Below are 19,865 nucleotides of genomic sequence, written 5' to 3' on the forward strand. Positions count from 1 at the left end.
GTCCACTCGGCGTTTGTTTACACGTTGCTAGGGTGGTTACCAGGCATGACGTCACGCGGTGTGCTGGCTGGTCCTGTCCCCTCCCCGCCCCCAATCAGCAGGTGTTGATCACTGGCGCCACAAACGTCAGTACCGCTCGCACTAACACAACGCAGGCTCATTATTCCTCTCATGCGATGAATTCACAATGGAATATGATGCATTAATAAAGGAGAAGCAAGGCAGCGCTTCGTGAAAATATAAGCGACAGAAAGTAAGAAATTTTGTTAATGAAATAATGCGGTGTTTATTTTTACTCCTCCCGTGCGATGAATCAGACATGAAGTTTTCAAGTATTAATCACCAATACATTGAGCAACACTACTTGTCAATAAGTTACAGAAAACAAATAAATTTGTGCCTATCTTGATTGAATCAAATTTCCATGTGATATTTCCTTTCATTAACTGCTTTATTTATTTAAGGTGCTACTGTACCAGCGTCATATGGCGACGAAAGAAAAAAATGGTACTAAGTTTAAGTGTGTTGAATTATAATTACGGGCGAAATTCTACATGCTATTAATAAGGGGACTGGCAACTAAGTAGGCCTTATTTTTTTTTTTATTTTTTTTTTTTGCCTTTGGCCAGCTTTCTCCACTTACATTAAAAAACTCGTTTATTTATTTATAAACATTATGCAGAAATTTTGAAAATCCATGGTACGTATGTATAATAGCGATGCCACACATGGCACTCAAAGTCCCATTCATTTCCAGCATTGTTTGATTCAATAAAACCATAACTTGGAGTGTTTGGATGTTGTAGGAGAGCAGTCACACCCACACCGCGGCTTTCCTCTTGAGTAATGTATTGGTTGCCTCCGAAAGCCAAAGGTGTAGCGTGAATAGTGAGCCGCACCGTCAAGACCCTTACAGTACTTGGCACATCTCTCACACTGCAAGAGAAGTCATAACACTCTAATATAACACTTATAGACAATTATTTTTTAAGATAATATGATGAAGCACCTAAATGATTACTACATAATTTCCTTTCCTATAAAATATATAATTTCATGAAAATATTTCAACTAAAGTTATGGAGAACAAAACTAAAAATATGAATAGAGACCATTTATCCAAATCATTGTTTTAATTTTTCACACCTCGTCCCGTTCGTCCTTACTTTTGCAACTTCATTTTCAGAATCTTTGCTTTCCTGCTCATCCTCGTCTTTTTCTTACACTTCTCCATCCTCATATTATTCTATGGCTTCCTTATCCTCTAATTCGCCATTGTCGTCGAAGTCCGCGAACACAAATGTCAGCGATATTCTCGGGCGTGAAGTTTAAGATGAAACAGAGGATGCAGTGTGTTGATGACGCTACTGACGCCATTGCTGGAGTATTTTCGCTAACTAGTTTTAGTTAAAGGTACTTTTGCAGTTCCTAAATATCACAAAAGTAAGAATCCCTTACTATATCTAGGTAGATGAAATAGTTACCTCATCGCAATAAAGATATCATGGAACCATCTTAGGTATACTGTTAGGAGAGAACACTGCATGCCTCACAACGTCAAATATACTGTGAACCAGAATCGAACTCCCAACACAGGCCACAAACCGAGCAATAGTAGTTATGATGAAAATGTATCAATATTTTCATTGTAGAGCATAGTAGGGACAAACTGAGGAGTGAAAAGATAGATGATAATGTAACATTAACAACATGAAAAGGACGAATTGGAAAACGCAATGATTTTCCCTTAAAGGATATAATAGACTTGTACACTAGTTCTTAAGTTCTCCTGGATGTGTTATGGTGTATCTTAAGAGTAGTCTCGGAACAGAGTCAAATAAGAGACGAGTTAGCCAAAAGAGTTGGATAAATGTCTTGAAACTTTTATTAAGGATCATTAGTCTCTGTTTTGCACTTCTGTTTACCATTCTAGGAGGTTCTACACCCGATGCTTTTGACAAAGGAAGGAGGGCGGCGTGGAGGCAAGAATGAGGGAGGAAAATCTAGTCTACTAGGGGGAATATTTGGTTGTGAAGAAGGATGGCATGGGCACGATGAAACACTACTCGGCAGAGTCCTCCCTCGTGAAGTAATGTAAGAGACATGCTTGTTTCCGGTAGGAAAAGTTCGTAAATTAGACGGAATGGATATTATATGAAGAAAGCTGTTTTGAAGGTCTAGGCAATTTTCTTATAAGTGAATGAAAAATGGGTGATGAAGATGTCGAGGAGGAATATTCTGGGGAGGGAGAATGGTGTTTATACAAGGAGTTGGAGGATGAGGGGATGGGAGGATGCTTTTCCTGATGGATGGTCGATCGTTGTTGCAGTGGTGGAAGAATACGTGACACAGGCTGCGCCTTACGAGTGGTAACACTGATAGATTGGCGAATCTTTGGCACCGGAGTGAGGTCCTTACATGAGTGATTCGATGAACGGTGAGCGTTCAACCCGCTGTTACTCCGGCAGTAGACTGTTTCCCGTAAGGCATGGCGTGGTGCATGATGGTTATGTGGCATTCAGAATGGCAGGCCTTGGTGGCGGGCAACAGGTTGATGATAAGGGGACAGGGGAGGCCTCGCAGGAGTAGTGTCAAGGTGGGGTTTGTCAAGCCAAATGTGAATTCCATATTTGTTTTCTCTAAAATTATTATTATGATGCCCTTAACTTGTATCCAGAAGCACGCAATGCACGGCCACTACAGTTTCAAAATATTACAACCGAATATACATGTTAACAGTTGTAATCTGGTAAACTAGGAACCATTTAAAAGGAGATTTTTTTTGGCTATGCATAAAGATGAAGACAATGTTGAATTATGACAGATAATATGTAATGGCGGGCCAGTCAAGGTCAACCACACTCCTTAGGGTCATAGCGATCGTCTTCCACGAGTATACGTGCACCTCTTGCACACACACACACACACACACACACACACACACACACACACACACACACACACACGTGAAAGTAGTTATTTCTTTCATGGACACTCGATCGATGCCACATTAACATCAAGATTTTCCTGTATTATGTATTTCTTGCAACTGACAATAACTCGACCATTGAAAGCGCAGTGCTTTTGAGTGAAAGCACACTGTAACAAATAAACGGTCATAATTAGCGTATTCTACCACCTAATAGATTATATCACCAGTAATTAGCAGTCTTGTACATCTGACTACATAATTTTGAAGAGTGTAAAGTAAGAAATAAAGCGACTGCATGCTTGATAATACGTGAAACTTCTTGCCAAAACATGACGGCGTATTTACTGTAGTAATACCTGACACATAACACCGATATTGATACCGATCCTCTTACACTTGACTGCATAACTAATAACAAAGAAAACTTGCGTACTTAGAATTTTTGGAGTGTATATGTGATGTTATTTTATATATATGTGTTGGTTTTGTAGGATTGATGTATTTACAACGGTGCACGAGGATGCCGAGGTGTTTACAGCAGCAGCAGATGACGCAATGCAGCAGTGGACGTGAGGCGGCGCGGCCACCCCTGTTTGAACACTAACCACTCACGCCACAACCTGTTTACACTCCTACACAGGTACTCAGGTTGGTGTGTTGGAGCCCTTTTCACCTCTCAGGTAGGTAGGGTATCAAGAAAACACCCACGTAGAGGTAGTAGCAGAGTTTGGAGACGGTGCATTCACTTTCATAGATTTTCGGCTGTACCTCCGCCGTCAATCAATAGAAAGATTACGTCTGATTGGAGTGTGACTGTGTAATCCCTGCTTTCTGTCTTGACTGTCCCGTGGGGGTCTCCAGTCCACGTTCGCATAGGAATAATGATCAGACAAAGGTAACTAAAGAATGATGAGCCCTCAGTCATGTCAATCGTGGTGGGGCGGCAGGCCAGTGTTTAGAGTACAGTGTCGGGAACTTGGTCACAACAGTGGGACCATGGATACTGAGGTGCTCTAGGCCACATAAGTAAACATTACTGATATGGGGAATACCTATATAGTGTTGTTGATATGTAGTGTTTTTGTTGGGTGATAGGTTCAGTTGATGGTCAGTGAAGTTGCCTCTTGGATGTGTGCACTACACTGCTCAGTTCTGTAGAAGTCTGTCTCTAATTTTCCACTCATTATATAGTATTTCTTTCTTGTTTCCTTTGTTTACTTTACTGAAGAGAAAATAACCCATTGTTACTTGAGCATGTTTTCTGTATGGTTGTTGTAGCTCTTTACTTTTTCCTCTCTTGATACATAAAACAATATAGCAAGAAGTGTTTCAGGGTTCCATCATCTTCATTACATATCCTGCAGGCTGTGTCTTCATGTGTGTGCCTTTCTGTCTTGAAGTGATGGACAATTAGCTGTGACTTTGTTTAGAATTGCTGATGGTGGTCTATTGTCATAGTTCTCCACTTCTCTGATGTCAACTTCCATTGCTTATGTATATGTAATGTTGTTTTTGTTATCTAATTCCTCCTTCTATATACTGAGGTCCCATTGTCCTGTTATTTCTTCAAGTTCTGATTTCCTATATTGTCATGTCATTATAGGTAGAATTTATTTCATCAAGTATTGTTTGGTGTTCTTCATCCAGTCCATTCAGGTATGTTCCCTTGCATTGTCAAAAATCTTTTAATAGTCCATTGTAGCTATTTGTTATTCTTGTAAATTATTGGACTTCAATCATCATTAATCCTTCTCTTCATTAAGAAGGCACCAGTCTCTCCACAAAGAACTCATTTGGGGCTATATTTTGTTTCACTTAATATTTGCTAGAAAACTCCATTCACTATTCCTTGTAACTTTTCTATATTTGTTTCAGTTAGGTTTATCACATTTATGCCATATATATAGCATAGACGGTAAAGCCTTGTATATCCAGTATTTCCAACTAGAGTCTTATTTCAACTTTTCTGAATGACTGAATATGTTGTGTTGGCAAGTTTCTGGGCTTTATCAAACATATTTGCATTGTGGGTTTTAAAATAGCTCTTCTTATCGTCCACTGTAAATCCCGAATATTTTGATTCCTTGATGCCTTCCACTTCCTCTGATTTCACTTCCATATTGAATATTGTAATATTGCTCTTATTTTTGTTTATGTCAAGACCATGGCTTTTGCTTGCTTCTGTTATCAATCTCAGGTTTTGTTGGGTTTGCTCTATAGTATGTCCATCATCTGCATAGTAAAGGGACTTTACGTTTATAGTTAACATTAGTGAATCTTCTACATTTCTATTCTAGTTCTTCCGTTATTTAGTATGGTATTATTTTGAAAAGCAGCGTGGATCCCGTGCAACATTGTCTTGTACCATTATGGATGTTGATGTTGATTTCTTTGTCTACAAGGTGTATGGCAGTGGTGTCTTCTGTATATATTTTCACAATGGTGCTAATATTTTTTTATATATTTTATAGTGCTTCAGCGTTTTAGCAGTGTTTTCCCTTTTAACAGTGTCCAAGGGTTTACTGCAGGCTAAGGATGTTACTAGCAATGTTTTTAGTGCAGTATTTGATGTAGTAATGTAGGATGAAAAGGTTGTCTTCTATGTGACTGGCCTTGGTGAAGCTGGCTTGTGTTTCTTTAATTTTGTTGTTTGAGCTAAGGTGATTTTATACTTTGTTTCCATTTATAGACATGAAGAGCTTGTATGAGCTGTCTGTCAATGCGGTGGGTCTAAGATATCCTGATGTAGGTTTCTTTGTCTTTGATCATCTTTGTTCTTGATTTTATCACATTCCTTTATTTTTTCTTCTTTAATAATAATTTGAAAGGATTTTGTTAAGACATATACACATTCATCACACTCTTTGAATGCTTTACACACAGTTCTGGTTTAAGGCTGTCTGGCCCACTTGCATTTTTGCTTTTCAACTTTGCAAGAAACTGTTTCACTTCTGTTGTATGTTTTGGGTACTCCATGGGTCTAGTTGAATTGTCTTTTGTAAAGCATGTGTCATAATGTTTCTTAGTTCTCTTGTAATGTTATAGATATTTTGCCATTGCTGGATTTTACTTGGGGTTTGTCATTGTAGGTGTCAATCTTATGCCAGTGTTCTAGTAGTTTGCCTCCAGCTTCATCTGTCAATTTCTGTCCATTTTCATCATACAGGATTGTTTCTTTGGTTGTTCAATTTATTTTGCCTTTCAGTTTGTTAATGGCTCTCTTAGTTTAGTTGAGTCCTTGTCTTTGATTCCATTTGTGACTTTGTACTTGTAGATTTCTTCCTTTGTTATGTGTTGCACTTTTTTCTTCTGTTCTAAGTAGGCACTGTGCATTCTTTCTTTTTCATTTTGGTCCATAGCTATCCTTCTAACATTGTTGTATTGTTTCCTTATCTTTATTTGTTGTCTTATGTTATCGTTTATCCATTGTGGTTCTTGAATACCTTGCTGACGCGTCCTTTTTCTTCTGTATGTCTCTTTTTTTTTTTAAGTACCTCATCTACTGTCTGTCGTCTTTAAAGCATCGTTCATTTCTGTTTTGTTAAGGTCTGTGAAGCTTATCTTCTTTTTTAGTTCATCCACTTATTTTATTAATGACTCTGTCAGTTTTATGGTAATCCCTTTCCAGCCAGTGTCCATGTTTAGCATGATTTAAAGCCTTATACTTTATATTCATCTCTGTTTTGTTTTGTTTAGGATCTTATTAAGATTACATATAAATTTTCTTTTATGTATTTTCCTTTTACACAATATGAAAAAATTGATTAGAAATTTTCTGAGGCAGCCCCCCTCCCCCCTTGCTAGTCTATTCTACAAGCCTTCCTTGATCTTGGAGATCGGCATAGTAATAGAATGTGAGGCAAGAAGGGCATGCAAATACTATTTGCACAGTACTATAGGAATACATTTCACACAGACTCACAAGGCACAGTTATCTCATGACACACAGGATACTATAGCACCATATTTCCCACCAGGCAGAGCACAGAGTTGTAAGCATGTGACGTGCACCACCCACACACACCCAGAGCTCAAAGTCAAGTAACAGAAATTAAATAGATATTGGTTTGTTGAATATTCATGTGTTTTTCTGTTTCAGTCACAAGATGCTTGAGGTCACAAATCTACGAGATGGGGAAGTTCTCCCTCACCAGTTGTGTCTGCTCCGGGTCACAGGAGCACAGAAGGAGTCCACGTGTGCTGCCATACACAACCAGAGTGACCACACCAGAAATGGGACTATTTGGAAAATATACAATGGAGGATTCAATGCCCTGATTCCACTTGTTGAGGGCAAGAATGATCTAAGAATAATTTGTGGAACAGAAGAAACCACAATACATATAATTTATAAACCTCTAGACATTCCCAGGTATATCCGATTGGTGTACATCACATGTATGAATGAAGGCAAGTTTCAAGGACCCAAAGACATGGATTGCTCACCAAATGCTGCAGTTAGAAAAATTCAAACAGGAGTGTTGACGCTGCAAGCATTTGTAGCTGAGACTCTTGCTGCTGAGGGCTTAGGCCGGAGAACATTTCGTTTTGAGCTGGACACTAATGGAAACCCCATAGTTCATGTTATAGAACTTCCTGTTACACTGCTTGAAGCACATAAATTTACTGAAGAGCGCCTATGGGAGACTGCTGCTCTGCACATACTTTCATCTCACCTGGCTGATAAAAACTGCAAATATGTTGCATTCTTTGGTGGGACAAGATTCATGAATCCAGACAAGCTCACACTTAAGACAGAAACTGAGATCATGGCCCACACCAAAGGTCATGTCTCTCTGGGTGGTGGAGGACTGGCACTAGTGGGCACAGGTGCTCTGTACTCCTGGGCCCCTCAAGTGGATGAAGTCATTAATGCAATGAGGAATACTTCGTCTATTGATTCCACAAAGCTGATGGACTTCAGTGGAGGAAGGTAAGAAAGAGATCAAATGTTTGTATGTATTGTCATTGCTTTTTTAATCTGCAGGTGGTTGAATGATTTTGTCAAAGTTCCATTCAAGAAGTAATGTGGCCATGATGTCACAGATTACTGATGTGAACCCACGAGACTTTGTCGTCTACTCCAGTAGCATGGCTTGAGAGTAGGTTAGTTATGAAGAAGTTTTCATGTTAGAAATTCAAGAATGAGTTTGGATACAGTACAAATTTAAAATTTGTCTGTTCCTGTTCAGTTGAGATTAACAAAATTTTAATGCTATTAATCCAGTAATCAGTACCATGATTATTTATTTTCTTTACAAGCAATATGTTCCTTGAGATTATGCTACTGAATTGTTGCTAGTAAAGTACTGTAAATACTGTTTTCTATAAATTCTAGGAAGATATAACTGCCTCTGGGGCAGACAGGCACAGCAATGACTGCTCCAGACCAACCCTGCATTACCAGTAATGTTTGTGATTGGTATATCAAGGTATTCGAGAGATGGTAGAATGCACCCATTGTATGTTTGCTAATCCATTATAGATATAGGGACATAATACTGATGAGCACTAGGGGTGGGGACTAGAAGCTAACCAAACTGCATGTTATGACTTACTTTCTAATTTATGTGACCTGAAATAATTACAGCAGGTCAAGTGAGTCTTCCAGAACAATACTTCCCAGGACAGTCTTATCCTAAATTCTATTGATAAGCAGAACATTTGCTCTCAAAGAGCATGGCACCAATTCCTATGACACACAAAACAAACTCCATCATTTCCGGGCCACTTGTTCTCACTGTAGTCTTGGAACCACTGTATGACTTACACTATCTGTGTTAGCTTTTCATCCTCTCAACATTCCCATAACTCACTAAATCACAATCTTCTGAAATAATTTCCTTGACTAAATCTAATATTTTTTTCCTTTGTATTTCCATGGAACTATTTTTAAAACTTTATGAATACAAAGTCATTAACCTAACTTTGTTCATAATTTAGTCACTGTACTTGACATGCACAAGTACACAGCTGTTCCCCTTGCTTCCACTCAAAATGATACTTATCTAAAACTGCAACCTTTTTCATACTCTCTCTCTCTCTCTGTTAGAGAGTAAATGCAGGAATATCTAAAATAGGTCAACCTCATCAACCAACATTATTTTTGATCACCAGTGGTAATTACAATTCTTGTCATAATTTCCTTAACAGATTTTCATTATAATCACCCATGGTAGTTTAATGTGTATTTTGTATGTCAACAGGGGCACCTGGGGAGCGTGTTATGGCACACACCTGGGCTCCGTGATGCATGAGCTGGCCCATACCTTGGACCTTGGCCACACTCCACATGGTATTATGGCCCGTGGCTTTGAAGATCTGCACATCTTTTTCACTACCAGTAAACTTACCTCTGATTATCTTCCTCAGTCTCCCCATCATAGGTAAGATAATGATACTCAGGGTATTTCAAGCATTGATTAATCCTCTCCACATCTTTTTTTATTTTTGATTTGTACCAATTCTAACAGTCATACATTTTTGCTGCACAATACAACTCTCAGTATTTGTTTATTTTGTGATAGATTGAGACACTTCTGAGGGAAGTGTAGACATCAATCTCAACTCATTTTAGAAATAAGGACACAGAAGGCGGTTATAAATTTCCTTAGTTCACCCTTTTTGTTGCTTTTTATTACATTCTGTACTCCAGTAATGTAGCTACAGTGTGTTACCAAGATTTCATGAGAAAAAAAAGAAAATAGTTCATGCTTCATATCTTACCTATCAACTTAAAATTTTAATTTCTTCAAATTTTGACAGACACCTAATGATGTACTTTTTTTTTCAGTTCTGTAATGAGGCAGTCCATGTCCAGCTCTCTCATCAAGGAATCCATCACCTTTACCACTGACTTTGTCCGTAAAATTCCTCTAGACAATATCAATATCACCATAGCACCACCAAAGGAACCCTTGGCATCCAGCGGAGTGTACAGCCCTCCTGTGTTCACACGGAAATACCCTGGAAAATTATTCAATGCAAACTCTGGCTCTGCTTCACCTCTTACCATTGAAGAGACAGAACTGTCTTCACCCACCCAGAAGTCAACATGCACTCGTTCCCTCCTGAGTGCTCCATCTCCCAACATATCCAATAGTTTGCTCAACAACAACAGGAACCAAGACATTGATAGCAGCAAGTGCCGAGCCTTTTGGGCAAGATCCAGTGCACTCCTTCTCGCCTTCCACAAGTAAGTGTTGTTGTCTCTACTGGTAATTTAATCATGCTTTCTTTTTTATTTATATGAATAGATTTTGGTTGTACAAATTTACTGATCATAGTTTTTACAGAATTTCAATGGATTTCCTGAGAAATGCTCATCTTTTAAATTTTAAATATATATAAATCTCCTTTGAATCCAGACTCACAAAATTTATTCTTCTGGGGTGTGTGTGAGAAGTGACTGTTCCCAAGAGATGGCTTTACATGAGAGGCTGTGGGGAGTGACTGTGGTTCATAGAACCAATCAGAGAGAGAGAGAGAGAGAGAGAGAGAGAGAGAGAGAGAACTTTACATGGGCGGCTGTGGGGAGAGGGAGAGGGAGGAGGGAGAGTGAAGGAGGGAAAGGGAGAGGGAGAAGGGGAGGGGGAGGGGAAGGAGGGAGGGAGAGTGAGAGGGTGAAGGAGGGAGAGGGAGAGGGAGGGAGGAGGGGAAGAGGGAGGGAGAGGAGGGAGAAGAGGAAGAGGAGGAGAGGAAGAGGGAGAGGGAGAAGAGGGAGAGGGAGGGGAGGGAGGGAGGAGAGGAAAGGGAGGAAGAAGAGGGAGAGGAGGGAGGGAGCTGAGGGAAATGGGAGGAGGAAGGGAGAGGGAGGGAGGAGGGGAGGGAGGGAGGGAGGAGGGAGGGAGGGAGCTAAGGAAATGGGAGGGAGGGAGGAGGGAGGGGAGGAGGAGGGACTGGAGGAGGGAGGAGGGGGAGAGGGAGAGGGAAAGGGAAGGGGGAAGGGAGGGAGGGAGGGAAGGAGAGGAGAGGAAAGGGAGGAGGAGGGAGGCAGGAGAGGGAGGAAGGGGAAAGAGGAGGAGATGGAGAGGGAGGAGGGAGAAGAGGGAGAGGGAGAGGGAGGGAGAAGAGGGAGAGGGAGAGAGGAAGAGGGAGGAGAGGGGGAGGAAGAGGAAGAGGAAGAGGGAGTGAAGAGGAAGAGGGATAGGGAGGGGGGCAATACATGCGCTGTGGAAAAGTTTAAAATAAAGAATGTAACACTGTTTTATAAATCTAGTTTTAGAATCATAACCTCTCTACTTTTACATGGCAGGCTGTGATGGGTAATCAGTACTTCTGGTGGAGTTTTGGGATGTTTTAGTACTTGTGATGCAGTCTTGGGTGATGCAATATTTTCTTGGCCAGGTGCTTGGATTGGGGTGCTGGAAGTCACTTGATGGTACTGTCTCCAGCAACAATGGACCATCAGATTGGTGTCTGTAGCACCACTGCACCCCTCTGTTTCTGCTATCCCTTTCTCATTTCCATTCTTTAACACAGAGTGAAGTGAAGGGAAGGCAAATGAATAGGAAAGAGAGAGGGGAGTTGAAACTGTGGTGTGATGGTGCCACATATCCCAACCTGCCTGTCAGCTGCTTGCATATTTCTTATGCCATTCTAGCTGGAGACTGCACAGTGACAATTAATGACCTTGATGTTCACAGCAGCACACTTAACACTGAAAAAATTTTAAAAAGTTAGTAGAGTACTGTATGAGAGATGGGTAATGGAGATGGTAATAATTCACTCTGTTGCAGGTGGCTCAATACTGTGACAGATGGTGAGGTCCCAGAACTGAAGGGGTAAGTCCCCTTTCTATCTATATATCTTTGAATAATTTATAGTCAGACAGTTTTATTCTCATTGAGGTATTTATCACACAATAGCTGTGCCACAAATGTTTTCATAATTGCCTGCTTTTAGCTCTGTGGTGTGCAGCACTCCAGGGATTCGAATTATTGAACTTCGAGACCTGCACACCATGGCCTTCCACCACTGGGAGTTTGTCACCAGACCTCCACCTCCTGTGTTCCATCTGCCATGGGCTCAAGTCCCCCACTGGCCTTCTGACACCCACATTGAGGTTGTCGTAGAAGACACTCAAGGAAACCTCCTCAAAGGCTGCTTCATGCCGCGCCCTCTCTAAGGTCAGATACTATGCAACACATTATTGGTATACAATCACAACAGAAGCAAATCATAAAACAATCTATCTATAAAGAAAATGGAAGCATAATCTCTGAAGGAAAATTGTTGGCATTTGGAATAACCAGACATTTTTGGTGAAGCAGAGAATATAAACATGGTTAAATCCTACTATTTGCTGCTACTGTACAAATACAATTTTATCTTCATTATTGTCCATGCCATTGGAGGTCTTAGTGTCAGTTGTAGATGTTGCCCAAGGCTCATTCAGATGTGGATGTTGCCCCAGGCTCATGTCAGGCCTGTTGTCGAATGCTGTGGGTTTCCATTATCTGTAAATATAATGAACTATACAGGAAGGTATTTTGGGTATTGTATTTGAAAATATGGTGTAAGAGATAGAAGTGTAGATACATAATAGAAAATATGGTGTAAGATATAATACAACAAATGAAAAAGCATACACAAGACAATAAGGGTATAAAATTCTTGTATAAATTATGATTTCACTTGAATTATTATAGTTTATATTTGTTAAACCAAGGCATGAATAAGCTATGATTACATGGAGTTATATGCAAACATTTACAGTTGCCTTTGTTACAGACATGCAGTGGTGGTCTCTGGACTCCATGACCAGAAAATGGCATGGTGTTCAAATTTTGTCCAAGACATGCAGGTGACTCGGCCAACCCCGCTACCCGCCTGCATTTATTTCCCAAAGGATTATTAACAACTGAACACTTCAGGAACTCCAATGAGCTTCTTTCTGAATAGGAAAATATTGAATAACTCACCGCAGGCTTAATACCCAGGATAAGAATTAGGATCAAGGTTACATTACATGCCTCATAGTGTGCGCTGCCACAAAAATTGAGTTTCTTGCCTTTAAACTCAGTTAATTTGTGTGTGTGTGTGTGTGTGTGTGTGTGTGTGTGTGTGTGTGTGTGTGTGTGTGTGTGTGTGTGTGTGTGCTTTGGTTTACTTATACAGGGTCTGAGCCTAGCTCATGTCATATATTTATTTTCATACAAAAGAAGCTCTTGTCTGTACTATCTTCTAATCCATTCCAAATGTATTTAGCAACTTTCTTTATTCATGCATTGTTTCACTAACAATCACCTGCAAATAATAATAATGCAAACCACCCATTAATGCTGCATAAATTGCTAAGACAAAATTTCTATTCAGCTGCACACCTTTTTAAGATATTATAATAACCTCGACTCAGGCTCGTCCTTGCTGGGCGCACAATACCTCTTACTTTTAACATCTTGACCCCAAGTAGTGTGTTTCTATTGTGACCATGCTAGGTGTGCTTTCCACATTCATACAAAAACATCATAGTGATGGTTGTGTAATATTTGCCTCATTTGACATCTATTACCCTAAGTGAGTGAATCCATCCATGTGATGACAGCAGCTATTATGTCAAGGCCTAGAATCTGCTCCACACTTTGCCTTAACTCCATCCCGCCTGCCACCCAGTTGTGCTTCCTGATAAAGAGACAAGATACACTATTTGAGGTTTAGTTGTACTTTTTTCTCTTTAACTATTGACAATTAGAATGTTAAGAATTGTTTCACATACAGGTTTGCAGCCAAATGGTGTTGGTATTAATTCCAAATATGAGCTTCAGGTCAAAACTTTATTGACTGATAGACCTAAATAATAAAATATAATCATTGCCCCTTCTCTATCTATCAGGCTTTAAAGTATCTTCTGTGTCATTTTTAAATAACAATGCATTGAGTCTGTCTGTAACAGCAGTGTGGTAAAGTTTGGAATTGATAAGAAATGAACAGAAATGCAAATATTGATTAACTTGACTTGTCTGAAAAAAAAAGCTCAGTAGATTTTGTGCTTTTACCATGCCTAACATTATGATATGAAAAGCCCATTCTTACTTCAAAGTTTATTATTTTCTATGCATAGCATAGTTAGCTGTTTTGCTCAAGTGCATTTCATGTAGCATCTCTTCATAGAGGTTGCTGGATTATTTTGAACACTATGAACAAATTTATCCCCTTTCCAAAGTAGTTAATTTTTGTGTAGTTTTTAATCACTATTCCGATGCCTAGGATGACTACCTTTGCAGCTACATTGTTACATAATGTTTATATTCTTCTCTGCATTTTTGGTGTATGTGCATGCATATGCTCGTTTTTATTTATTTATTTTCATAATAAACATCCCAATACTATTGTGGATAAAGATTTAAATAACAGAACAGATGAGCATTAGTTTTCTCCAAACTTTGCCTGCTCTCTTTTGAACCGTATTATGTTTGTAAATAGGAAATTCAATCAAATTTTTCAGACAGAATCTGTATATTGTTAGAAATTACAATATTAAAGTGATGAAACTTAATTGAATATGGTGATCTATAATGAAATAATTATTCCATAAAACATTGATTTAAATACGTGAATAATTTGTAAATATCAAACTGACATCACCCATAAAATAGAGGTAGCCAAAATGTTAAGCTGAACAAAATCTGTGATGCGTAAGAGCAATCCCGAGCTCTAGTCATTTTTGTTTATTTAGGTATTATTTATTATTTCTTATTCTGACTATAATGAAATTAGAACTAATTCCTGGGAGTGTACTCAGTAACTCAGTAGTCTAGTCAGTGACATGTTCCTGCTCATTTAGTGTTTACTCATTTATTTTTATGCACTTTTGAATTGTTATTCTTTTTAGTACTTATCGTATGATCTCTTCTGTTTTATGCATGCGTGTTTGTGTGTATGTGTGTGTGTGTGTTGTATAACTTATTACAATATGAAAGATTTAAATCTTGTTTTCATAATTATTTTTTTCTCCTCAATCTCATTATCATAAATATTCCTTGCTTGCACTACTGCCATGTCAAACCTATACTTATCAATATCAGCAAGGAAGAATGATCTTTCTCTTTATAGACCTTAACTTTCTCCCCATTTTTTGTTTCCTCTCATGTTGACAGCTTTAATTCATCTTATATTTCCTAATATAGAAATTACTTTGGAATTTGCAACAACTCTGCTGCTACTTCAGCAAGGCAGTCATATCTCAGCTGCAAATCCAATCCACAATTGTATTATGACACAAAGCTTTAATAGTTTTTATCTCCTATCATAAATTTAAATCTGGATCTTTCCTTTTTCTAAAATACCACATTTCTTAATTTTCTCAGTTACTCTGTTGTTTATTAAAGTAAAGCTGTAATTTATTACAGCAAACCTGAACTGTAAAATATTCTGTATAACAACTAGTCCCTCCAACACATCCATGTAGGATATTTGTGATCATACTTGTCACAGTCCTTCCTTGAACCTAACAATAAAAAGTCTTGCTGATATTAGCTGTTCAATTTATAAGAACCATGTTAAACTTTGCAATTTGTTTAATGTGTTTGTGTGTTTGAAATTTTATTACTTAGAATTTATTTTTATATAGTTAGTATGTAGTGCAGAGTGCGCCATTTGAGTGTCTTTAGTTATGGTAAGTGCACCATGCTGTACCTAACTGCCTGCAACAGTACCAATAGTTTTAAAAGTGCCTCAATGTAGATAATCATTTTCAAATGTTGAACTAAATTAATTCCTAAGTTGTATCAGAATTCCTAAGTAAGTAATTATGTATAGAACAGTATTAAATTGTCAGCCTAGCAGTCTGTGTATTATATATATATATATATATATATATATATATATATATATATATATATATATATATATATATATATATATATATATATATATATATATATATATATATATATATATATATATATATATATATATATATATATATACTACTTTGACATCAGTTAAAATGCTTTTTTTTCTTTTTAGTCTATTGATACACCAGCAATATATATTTCTTGATACCAAGACAAATGTAATCATTGTTTCTTATGAATAAATATTAAAGATACGTAGAATAAAATCTTACATATATACTCTTCCAATGCTAGGAAACATTTTGTAAAGTAAGATAGAGTTTGGTATGTTGGTTGTTGGTCAGTGTTACATCTGTGAGTGTATAGTATTTGGATAAGTAAAATGTTTAAAGCTTTATATGTAACACTACTGCAAATTTAAGGAATGCCTTACACTCACAACTGTCTAGAGACAAGGTGATAGATTGCTTCCTGTTGTCATGTGATCTGTACACTTGTGTAGGATGTAAACATTACCATGTGGTATTTTATTAGCTTCCTCTAATGAAAATATAAAGCATCTTCTGTATCAGTGACGAAATCCATCCATATGAACCTCTCGATATAAAATTATTTGTAATGCAAAGTACCTCAGTACTAGTACTACTGCTACTGCAATATATGACAATACCATAAAGTAATTAATATATTTAATCTCAAATTCAAAGTATTTTACACATATTAATTCCAGTGAATAAATACTCATGTAAATCCTGTAAACCTGTGATAGAATAAAGAGCTGTTGCTGCAGGATAATGCAAGCTTACTCTGCTATCAATATACCTACTATGTATCACCATGTATCTTTATGCAGCATACTGCTTTCACGTATTTGTGTAAAAGTTTCCACCGGTTGGGATGGAAATCTTTTATCGAAAACCAAGGATATAAGCTTAAAGTTTTCTATTTGATTACCTATAAAGAGTTTCTCCAAATTGCAGGTAAAATATTGTATGATTGATTATTAGTGTAGGGCAATGATTGTATTGACTGGCTTGTCACTAATGCAAGTAATAAGTACGTGGAGAAATGTGGTTGATTCGATTAATATTTACCCTATCTGATTCCAATTAGTTATTTACATAAACACATTTATGTGACATCCATCTACATCACTAGAGATGTGACCTGTATACAGTCACATAGATGTGTTCATGTAAATGTTTTTTTGGTTTCCTCAATTTTTCCAAAAGGTAAATGTTGAAAGTTTTTCCACATTAGCATCTCTGAATATTGGCTTATGGTAAGGGAAATTTATAATGTGAATGGAAAATCTTAATTGTAAGAAACCAATCAGATGCCAAGCAGCAAGAGCAGGAGAAGCAAGTGTGGCTTCTAGATCAATTTTAATAAAATGCAGAACTAGAAGTCTTATAAGTACAGTAAAGATTAAAATGTTTAGGCTGTGAAAGATTTTAGTGACAAACTTGACAACTAACAGGGTAGATGCAGTACTCACAGCTTAATAACTTGATGGATGACACTCGTCATTATCTTCTCGTTTCTTCAATGGAATCGGGGTTGTCTGTTTCCTAGAAAGGGTAAAGCCAACATTATTTATGTAACTTGAATACATCAAAATATAATATCAGTGACTGCACTTTTAATGTCCACTGAGTAAAAGGAAACGATGTTGTCCATTAATGTTACATGGAGATGCTTTAAGTTCATTTTATTAAAGGGAGAGTATTTATTTCTAATATCCGATGGGCTAGGAAAAATATCGGAATCCATAGGAATGTCTTCCTTATGGGGGAAATGAAAGCCAACATTATTTAGAATAATTGATAAGTATCAATGTGCTTGAAATACATGTTGCATATTACACAACATAAATATGAAATGCAGTAGTAAAAGGTTTTTAACTGCGTGTTATTATGAATGTTATGAAAGAACAAGTTACCATTCTGGGGAAGAGTTTGTAGGAATGGTCATCAGATTATAGATAGGTACATAGATGTGGATGTTTAAGGAAAATAGTATTATACTTCCATAATTAATCTACTTATGTGAATGTTAGTTATTTTGAGATGAAGTGCAAGACCTAACTTTTCAACCACAAAGCTGCAGCTTAAGTTCCAAAATTGGAAAAAAAGTATACATGATTTTTAAGTCATTAGAATTTGTCTGAATAAAGCCTTTCAGTTTAGCAACTATATATCATTGCTAATAAAAATTAAGTAATCTGATCTCATTAACAAGTTCAAACATACCTGTTGTGATATTTGGTGTTTGTAAGGTTTTTCTTGAAGGTTCCATTATGAAATTATTTGAGATACGACTGAATTAAAGCATTAAAGCAAGGTAATGCTTGAACACATGCACAACACACCTCGGCAGACCTCATTGTTGCATTTATCATACTACTTGAACACCTACAATACCAATACACCAAATTCTTTGTAACATACCAATACACAAATACAATTATGGCTTGCACAGTCATACAGAGAGAGAGAGAGAGAGAGAGAGAGAGAGAGAGAGAGAGAGAGAGAGACTATTCCATAAAATCAATGAAACTAACATCTAGGATATGTATATGTTCAGATAGATAGGAGTGTTTAAAATAAAGAATGTTACACAGCTATAAATCTTGTTATAGAATCATAACCTCTACATTAGAACCTCACTATAATATTTGTGTACTTTATGACGGCCTGGCTGAAACTGGAAAAGAACAGTAATAAACGGAAAATTTTCAGCATGTTTTTTTTATTTCTTTAACCTCAATATAAGTTGTTACAGATATTGTTTGTGGTACAAGAGATCATTCTATCTGAGGCACTACACCAAAACGAGAAATGTGGCTTAAAGGGTTCTTACTTTTACTGGCGATTAATTACCATCTGATAAGCTTCTACTGGTATGAACTTGCAATTTTGTGGTTAAATTCCCTATTACAACAACAGTTTACAGTTTACACTTCTTGCGATTTAAACTAGGCTCAGCTAACACACAGCCAACCAGCAAGGTGAGCTGGCAACAAATAGACTGTTGCCATTAGCAAAACATTAAAGCCAAACATTAACATTAACTCGTCTAGCAATGTCTCGCTCTCTTCAAAGCTTTTCTTCCCCCCACCCCTCTCTCTCTCTCTCTCTCTCTCTGCAAGTGTTGAGATTTGACATTTTTCTACCAATATACAAAAGACGAGCAGAGAGCTGTAGATAGGAGTATTGCTCGATAATAAAACCGTCCCAGTAACTACACACGGAGGGCTATATAATTAATAGATACATGATGCAGTGCCACAGTGGTATGGCTGATGCACCACCGCCAAGCCAATGTGGGTAAAGCAGATGACATTCAAGGCCACATGATCATGACGCTGGCGCCGCGGGACGCAGTTTGTGGGACTGGTAGGCTTTGTGTACATTCTTGTAGAATTCTTGCTTTGCAACACTGCCACACAACAGCTCCATTAAAGACTAAACAAACCCATGACCTAGCCGACACCCCCAGATCCTCCATGGTTACTAACCAAATCCTAATTTAATCTAACCTAATTTAAATGTATATGCAAAATGTAGAGAAACACTGACACGCTGCGCACCAATATACTTTACACAGTAAAGCTCACCACAGCCGCTCCCTCCTATTAAAATGCTGCATCCCTTCAAGGAAATCACACACAGACAAAAAAAAGTCTGGTATATGGTATAACTCACAATTTTGGGAAGCAAACTCAACCCGTGATGCACACTCAAGTCGACCGAGTCTCTTGTGTTTCCGGTGTAGCACAGTAGCAGTGACAGAACTCTAAAAGCCTGAAATTAGTCAGAGCACTGGGCAGCCATGATGAAAGCAGCTAAGCAAATGGTAGAAATTGACGTAGTTCACCCTCTCTCAAAGAAACAAATGCAATACTACAAGTTACTCTCGGCATGACGGGCTTTCATTGGACATCCTGTAGCTGAACGTCCGTGATTGGTTTTGCCGTGATACGTCATTCAGTAACTACCGGCACGGCGGGCTCTCATTGGATGTCCATGACACGCGATTTATAAACACCATAAACTCCCAGAAGACCCATAATGCCCTACTAATGTAAACAGCCACAAGAAGAAGGAAGGAAGACTGAGGAAAACTGCTCACAG

The 19,865-nt window shown here is 37.9% G+C and overlaps 1 protein-coding gene and 1 long non-coding RNA gene across 7 annotated transcripts in view; one reads left to right on the forward strand and one right to left on the reverse strand.

The window, feature by feature from the left end:
• Positions 1 to 3,427: 3,427 nt before the first annotated feature.
• Positions 3,428 to 12,697, forward strand: LOC123503581 (putative zinc metalloproteinase YIL108W). 6 transcript variants are annotated; one of them, XM_045253478.1, is made up of 7 exons: positions 3,428 to 3,572; positions 7,032 to 7,865; positions 9,139 to 9,318; positions 9,726 to 10,127; positions 11,671 to 11,715; positions 11,837 to 12,060; positions 12,665 to 12,697. In XM_045253478.1, exons 2-6 carry the CDS (start codon positions 7,039 to 7,041, stop codon positions 12,057 to 12,059), a joined length of 1,677 nt encoding a protein of 558 aa, XP_045109413.1. In that variant the 5' UTR covers positions 3,428 to 3,572; positions 7,032 to 7,038; the 3' UTR covers position 12,060; positions 12,665 to 12,697. The 6 variants fall into 6 exon arrangements, with proteins under 6 accessions (XP_045109413.1, XP_045109414.1, XP_045109415.1 ...); XM_045253479.1 differs by having other exon boundaries at positions 3,433 to 3,580; XM_045253480.1 differs by having other exon boundaries at positions 3,445 to 3,612.
• LOC123503583 overlaps positions 12,096 to 19,865 on the reverse strand; it is an 11,284-nt gene continuing 3,514 nt past the window's right edge. The window contains exons 2-4 of the long non-coding RNA XR_006674525.1: positions 17,228 to 17,300; positions 13,446 to 13,555; positions 12,096 to 12,390 (exon numbers count right to left, since the gene is read on the reverse strand). This is a non-coding gene — a long non-coding RNA (uncharacterized LOC123503583). The remainder of the gene's footprint in view (positions 12,391 to 13,445; positions 13,556 to 17,227; positions 17,301 to 19,865) is intronic.

The sequence above is a fragment of the Portunus trituberculatus genome, chromosome 14 (genome assembly GCF_017591435.1).
Source record: "Portunus trituberculatus isolate SZX2019 chromosome 14, ASM1759143v1, whole genome shotgun sequence".
NCBI lineage: Eukaryota > Metazoa > Arthropoda > Malacostraca > Decapoda > Portunidae > Portunus > Portunus trituberculatus.